An 8,195-nucleotide genomic window follows, 5' to 3' on the forward strand; every position below is an offset into this window, starting at 1 on the left:
GGGATGAAAATAGAGGCAGCATAGCAATGTAAAATAAAAGATTAAATAATACATTTACTATACTATTTTTGTTGCACCATGTAACACCCCATCCCAAATCACATCAGAATTCGTGCACGTTGACCGAGGTTGACCGTTGACCGAGCAGGTCAAAAGTTGAATTTTTGTTCCAGTTGAAATTTCTAGTTGACCATGGTACCGTGGTGAAGTGCATGATGCCGCGAGTTCGTAGACTAGTAGCACGTAAAAAACGGAGCTACGGTTTGAAAGTTATAGGCAAAACAAGTCGAGGTGCAAACTGTCCAAAAGGTGCCGGGAGTTGACTTTTTATTATTGTGTAATTTTGTTTTGACTTTTGTATGGTTGTAAAGCACTCGTCGATATGAGTTCATAGACTAGTGGCACGCTTAAATTGGACATCTGGTTAAAAAGTTATGGACGTGTGAAGTTCGCCGGATACCGTAATATTTTATTATATCTGGCTTAAGTGCATAGTAATGCCACGTTTCGTCACCTGATTGGTCCATGTGGGTGAACAGTGTCACCCACGGTGGCTTTTATTTGGTAAAAATGCTGGGGAGGAGAGAGAAAGAGAAAGGAGAGAGAGAGGGAGAGAGAAATGACCGACCGCCGGAAATCGTCCAATTTTTCGGTCGACCTTTGCTACACGCGCCGGCCAGATGGGAGCGCCTTCCCATTTCCGACCAAACCCTAAAATTTCACGACCCCTTGTCGCCGGACGCGCCCAGATCGAGCCGGCAAAGCTAGACGGCGATTTTGCCCTCCACCGCCGTTTAACCCCTTTTCGGCCATTTTCAGGCCACACGCACCAACCATCCCTCACCACCTCCTCATTTCCGGCCAGCCCACCAAATTTCACGGCCACCGGACCTCCGACGCGCCGGGATCGGAGCATTTTCCGGTGAGGCGTCGAAAATCTTCAAACCCCGATTTCTCCGCCGTCCGGCCTCCGTTTGCCTCACCGCCTGTCCCGTTGGAATCCTCTCCCCTCGATCTACAAAACCCCCAAAAATCTCAGCCAACGGCCACCGCACGCGCCACCAGCGACAATGGTTGCCGGTGACCGCTGCGGCTCGCTGGAAGTTTCTGTTTCGGCGAGTACCCAGTTGCACCGCCGGTCCCTGTCCACTAATTCCGACCTCCTGAATCCAAATCCGGCATCCGTTTCCTCCAATTCATGATGGTTTGGGAGAATTGAGGAGTCAAATCCCGAAAGCTTTCTGGCAAGATTCCGGCCACCTCTGGTCCGATTTCCGGAAAGTAAGACCGAATCCGTGATCCCCATCACTCAAGTTTCGATTCGGTATATTACTCGTAATTTTTACTTGTCGTTTATGTTCGCTCCCCGGGTACCCATTTGGGAGTTATCCGATTAAAATATTAATATATTTGGTTGGTGTACTGTGGCTGTTTTAGGTGCGCGTGTGAGTAGTGGAGTTGATCCTGCAGAGGATCTTCGCTGATATACACGCTTAAGGTGAGTGACCCACCTTTAAAAATATTTTGGGGCAATTAATTATATTTAATTGGTGTTTAATTGATATTTGAATTATGCTCATGTGGTGCAATTTAATTATGATTTTATTGTGATTTAATTTATTTATTATTCATAAGCAAAATATTTTCAGTAATAATTGTATGTGGTTTTAATATTATTTTTGGGCATAATTGGTTTAAATATTTCGTGAAAATATTTGTTTAAATTGAAAGTTTAAATTTTATAATTATGCCTGTGGTATTTTATTTGTTGAACCTCGTATTACGAGAAAAATTATTGTTTTACTGTTATCGATGTTTTCGTACCGGGTTGTTAAATGAAAATATGTGGGATGGTAAATGTGAAAATTGGTATATTTTCCACGGTAATTTTGGAAAAACGGTACGGTTATAATTAATTTAATAATTATTTTAGACGCATTCATACAGTATTGGTGTTCTGGTGTATATATATATATGGTTAGCGCGCAAGTATTATGTCTCCCGTGAGTTTCCATTGGACCGTGGGCAGGCAAGTTTGATATTGGCCACAGCCGCCCCCCTCCTTGGTCGGGATGACGGTTTCAGCAGCGGTACTGTCGGGACGGCGAAGTGCCGTTTGCAAGTTTCTCTCTTTAATCTCCGTGCCAGTCGGTGCTCGGGACGCTGGGTATCGGAGGGCATCACCTGTATATGGTGTGGTGTGTCAAGTGTAAATTTTTCAGATAAAATTTCAAACCCCAAAGTGTTCAAAAATTATTTATTATATGTATTTACATTTTAATTACATTTGGGGTATTTATTTATTTATTGTTTATTAAGTTGTTTGATCCCTTGGTTTTCGGGAAATATGAATATCGGGTTTTGTGAAAATGTTTTAAAAAAGAAACATTTCCAACGGAGTGATTAGTGAGAGTTTTGAGAGAAATTATTATTTTCAACTGCTACTATTTATTTACCTATTTAATCGCCGGTATTAATTAAATTCACTTATTTGTTATATTATTAATATTAAAAGTGTTCAGTAGCTAGGGTCGCTCACTGAGATGATTAGCATCTCACGTTTTTAAATTTCGTTCCCTTTGGTGCAAGGGGTGGTAGACGTTCTTCCGGGACAAACCAATTCTCCGCCGCTATCGTAGTTCGAGAAGTACCTTTGTACACGTTATTTCAGTTGTATTATTTCTTTCATCTTTGTTGTATTTTCTATTAAATAGCACTTCATGAAGCTCTGTATACTATTCTGGACACTTATGTTTTATTTATGCACTGGATTACTGTTATTTTTGTGAAGTGCTGTAAAATTGTGGAAATCAATTTGTAGTATTGTGGGAGGAATAAGGGGATGGATATAGAAGTGTGTTTTCAGTGCAGGTAATTTTTGGTAAGTCCTACCCTTAGGGGAGGTGCTGCCGGATTTTCCGTTGGAAGGTTCGGTGGTATTTTCCTAGGATCAGGCTTTGTCTAGGGTTCCGGGGAGGAATTCTAGACGGATCCTGACACACCATCTATTTCCATGCATTACTTTTGTCTTTATTTTGGTCAGCACCATCATGCACTATAAGCAAAACATGGAATAGTGTTCTATTTCAGCTAGAAGTAGAAGATATGATTCTTAGATATCAAGAAAACACCATATTTAAATCTCTTTACAGGCTAATACATTCATTTGGAGCTTATCCATAAGGAACTAAGTTAATGCCCCACCTAGCAGTTTTAAAACTAGCATACTTAAAGTTTTATTTTTCCTTGAGATCTAAATTTAGTTCTCAAAGAACCACGAAGCCCTTATCTTCCTTGATCATTATGAAAAACAAAAGCAAAATTTCCAACCTAAACAAGGATTCAACAAGAAATTTATGTCAAAATTGTTCAACTTTCTTTATTATCGTTAGGTTATAAATGAGGGGGAAAAAAAAACAGAAATGGGGAAGCTCATAAATATCCATCTTGTTTATTTTGTTTTTTTCCTTTTTATTAATGACATGACATCATACCCACACAAATAATATGCTCAAATGATTCAAAGTCAACCCCATAATTTATATTTGTATTCACCAATTTATCATAATATTATAGGAATCCACCGCATCCACAAGCTATCTTCGCAGGGAAAAAAATGGTTTTAAAATCCCAAAATACCCAGAAATCAAATCATCTAAATAAGATCACGAATAAGTGCAACCACGATCCCCAAAAATAAAGAAATAAATAAAAATCCATTCCAATGAAAATTACAATAACCAAACCCATACACAAAAAATAATCATCTAACACAAATACCATATTCATGATGAATTATTTATTAAAAATAAATAACTAAAGGGTTTGAAACATACCTAGAGAGGTGGATTAGGGTAGATCGAAATGGCATATTGAGACTGAAGAGAAAGAACAAAACCATTTGGTTGATGTGAGCACGTATCCAAAGGTGGCAACTCCAAGGCCAAGACCATTCTGGTCGTCCCAAGCTACTTTGCCATTCTCTCTCACTTTCTCTTCCTCTTCTTGTTTGTGCTCCATATTAGGGGAAAAATAGAATAGTTTTTCATCTTCATTTTTTTTTATATTTAAAAAGGGTAATTTGGAAATATTAAAAAATAAAAGGGTAAAATAAAAAAGATTGAAATGGAATGGACATATTTCATTATCGCTCTTGAGATGGGGGTATTGGACCAAATTTCCCCTATTTATTTCCGAATGATTCTCATGACAGCCGCGGAGCAGCTCTATCTTCCATGGGAAGCACATGGAAATGAAAAAAGCAAAGGGCAACAAATTACCCCAACAAAAAAAAATAAAAAATAAAAAGGAAACAAAGGCCAACAGGTGATGATAGCCAAAAAAATTACCGGTCGGACAAAAGAGCTTAATGGAGATTCCAAGCAGAGAAACAACTCGGAGTTGGTCCAATGTTTGGAGAAAAACTTCGGGCACATTGTGCACCTTACTCAAATATATTATGGGATCTATATGTAGGATGGATCTCACATGTGATTAATGTGCACACTGAAGTATTTTACCTTATTTTGGATACCAATAGACTTGTTTGTAACTTTTCTTGAGTTTTGGCATCTTAATTAAATTTTCAATGAACAAATATGGACTGGCAAACAAAACAAGGAAAAAAAAAAATTGGTGAATTATAGAATTGAACGAATTCACTTATAAGTACGGTGAATTTTACCATTAAGATTATATCATGTAAATGTAATATCAATAGGTAAAGACATATCAATTGTAAATTTGCCGGGAATCTTTTTTATTGTCAAATTTTCAAATTAAGTTTTGTTTTTTCCTAAACAACTTTCAAATCAAGTTAAATTGCCCCCTAGCACAATCCAATAGCAAAAACTCATTTTTTTTTTTTTCATATAATGATTCAAAATTCAAGTCTTCTCATATCCCAATATTTAAAAATAAAAAAATAAAAAGATTCAAAAAATAAAAGTACCTTCAAATTAAGTGCAATCCTTTTTTTTTTTTTTTCCCTAACTTGTCACTTACATGAAAACATTAAAAAAATAATAATAAATAAAAATAATAATAAAAAAAAAATAAAAAAAAAAACCACCTTTCCCTGATCACAATACACAGATTCCATCACCATGCACGAATGAAAGATAATATTGTTGTTCAAATGATCAAATATGGAAAGAGCAATAAAAAAAAAATTTATTTTATTTAAAATGAAAACATATACATATAAAAATATATGTATAAGTATGTGTGTGTACATAATAAATAAATCACTTGTTCCATGGATGACAAACACTTCTATTACTGAATACAATGCATGGTTGGTCGGGCTTTATACTCCAAACGCAAGTGTCACAAACATCCATATCCCTAGATTGGACAAATGCATCAAAGTAATGGGATGTGCCTGGCCATTCCACTGAGCAGAAGAACAGTGTGGTTCCCCAAGCACTGGTCTTAAAATGGAACCCCCATTCTCCACCAGGTGATATATTTTGGACCCCAAGATCATCATCCTTTGATTTACAATGGAGGGTCAGATTCACTCCTCCACCAACATCATTTCTGATTATCACATACTTGTGCTTTATACTCTCTGCAAAAACACAGTTTGATTTGTAAAACACAAAAAGCACCATAATAATCAGGGGGACTGTGCTTTTAGTGAATATGGAAGCCATTATGTTTGTATATTTTTATATACCATTATACATGCATGCATGTATATATATATATACATATACATATACTACTTGTATTTATTATTTTTGTTGCTTAAAGTCTTTGAAATTTGTTATGAATTAGGCTATATATATGGCAATATCATGAATGTTTGTTTATATAATTTATATGTCTACATGTGAATGGAAGTTAACTATCAAATGGTCCTTTTGGTGTTGATGCTAGCGATATGAAAATAAATTCTATAATAATAATTTTGACATATAAGTGTTAATTAAACCTGATTTTGAATGAATTATTTTAATAATCACAGTGGGCTTGTATTTTGGATTCTACTTTCCTTATAATCAGACATCTTTTTTTATTTTTTTTATAAAATAAACCTTTGAAATACCTACCATATCTTTTTATTTATTCATTTATTTTTGGATAAAATTAAAACTTACCATATCCTTATTAAGCTATTCTACTACAAAATGAAATTGGCCCCAGCGGTTGTTAATTATAAGGGCCGGTGGCTATATACTATAGTATAGGAAAGTGCCAAAAAGAACAGAAGTACAACAACCACACCAGTTTGATTGGAGAAGGTGCAACAAAACACTACGGTTAAGAGACAGAAATGTCAAAAAATAAAAAAATAAAAAAATAAAATAAAATAAAATAAAAAATAAAAAGAAAGAAAATCAAGGATAGAAGTGCCAGATACTAAAGTGCAAATAATCTTTTTTTTTCTAAAATATCTCGATTTCGATTAGTTCTTCAGTTTTCCAAATGAAAGAGACAAAGAGGTGGATTAGGATGGGTACTTTGGCAGAAGATCAACTGATAAAATTTCTTAATAATCAGTTGAAGCTATACCTAGATCACACATCAATTTAAGAAATTAGGATTTCATGCGCATTCAAATTAATTGTTTGGGCTTCTGTGCCTGCCAGCTAGTAAAACTAAGTTGGACTTTCAGGGCCTGTTTGTAACGCAATATTGGACTGTACCAGCCCATTTATCAGATATAGTCCAGTGAAATGCTACATTTTTAAATGGCCCCCAAATTTCTAAAAATACTATCTATGTCCATTAAAAATCCACAGATATTTTTGGGTGTTAAAAGAAAGAAAGATATAAATTATTAAGATGCTCATCAATCCCAATTTAATTTTTGGTTAAAACTTTTCACTGTTATTGTAAAGCCACAATTGAATTTCTTGTCATTACTCACCTAGCCATGAATTTCACCATGTGAACTTTTTCTTCTTGGGACATCCCATATGGCAATAATCTCTAGGTCTTCAATTTGATCCCTTCCCCTTTAATTTATCATATCCAGAAAATAAATAAATAAATAAGTGGTAATCCATGTACCATATCATAGATAAGGCAATATTCAAAAGTTCTTATTTAGTTCTAAGGAGGAAATAGGAACCAAATGGTGTCAATGCTATTTCCACATGTAACAAATAGTTCTATCACCATATAACTGGCATGGATTCTGATTTCTTATGCTCCATAAACATTGGGTGCAGCTATCTCTATCATCAATATATGCATCAAAATAATGGATATTCGCTGGCCATTCAACCTTGCAGAAGAACAGTGTGTTACCCCAGAAACTAGTTCTAAATTTGAATTCCCAAACTCCATCCCAAGGAATCACTTTGACACCAAGATCATCGTTTTTTGATTTACAATGCAGGTTTAGAGTCACATATCCCTTAAGATCATTGATGAACTTGACATGGACTGTCTGTGAAAGAAATACAATGTCAGGACCCGTCCAAAATTCTTTACCGGAACCCTGGACAAGCCCTGATCCCAGGGAAACCCTACCGGATCCTCCAATGGAAAATCATGCAAAACCTCTCTTAAGGGTTGGACTTACCACAATTTTCCTGTACTGAAAACACACTTCTATATACATCCCCTTATTCCTCCCACATTACTACAATTTAATTCCACAAATTTACAGCACTTCAAATGAATAATAGGAAATCAGTGCATAATTAATAACTAAATGTCCAATACAGTATACAGAGCATTATACAAATAAATGTGGAATTAATATAATGACAGATGAAGCAATACAAGATGAAGAGGAAAAAGGGAAGAAATGCTTCTTGGACTTTCGGCAATGAACTGAGACGTCGGGCTCGCCCCGGACGATCAACGTCTCCCAATACTTGTACCTAGGGAACGGAATTTAGAAATATAAGATGCTAATCATCTCAGTTAGTGACCCTATCTACTGTACAATTCCAAAACAACGATAATTATAGTAAATTTGATTAATTAAGAATAAATAAGTAAATAAATAATAATTAATTGAAAATAATATTTTTTCTCAAAACCCTCACCATTCACTCCGTTGGAAAAGTTCCCATATTAAAACATTTTCGCAAAACCCGTTATTTGTATTCCCCGAAAACCAAGGAAACAATTAGTTAACTAAATATCAAATAAAATATAATAAATCATGCATCCAAAATTTATAATGAAATAAAATAGGAATAAAAATAAAAATAATTTCATAACAATTACTA

At 35.2% G+C, this 8,195-nt stretch overlaps 1 protein-coding gene across 1 annotated transcript; it reads right to left on the reverse strand.

Moving 5' to 3' along the window:
• Window positions 1–5,160: 5,160 nt before the first annotated feature.
• LOC125423142 (S-protein homolog 19-like) lies at window positions 5,161–5,672 on the reverse strand. Its single transcript, XM_048476681.2, has one exon. It carries the CDS (start codon window positions 5,655–5,657, stop codon window positions 5,247–5,249), a length of 411 nt encoding a protein of 136 aa, XP_048332638.1. The 5' UTR covers window positions 5,658–5,672; the 3' UTR covers window positions 5,161–5,246.
• Between the last annotated feature and the right edge of the window lie 2,523 nt (window positions 5,673–8,195).

Source organism: Ziziphus jujuba, chromosome 3 (assembly GCF_031755915.1).
Source record: "Ziziphus jujuba cultivar Dongzao chromosome 3, ASM3175591v1".
Taxonomy (NCBI): Eukaryota; Viridiplantae; Streptophyta; class Magnoliopsida; order Rosales; family Rhamnaceae; genus Ziziphus; species Ziziphus jujuba.

What these genes read in the sequence shown, in the direction of transcription:
- LOC125423142 (XM_048476681.2), bottom strand. Translation starts at nt 5,657, where the DNA reads ATGGCTTCCATATTCACTAAAAGCACAGTCCCCCTGATTATTATGGTG.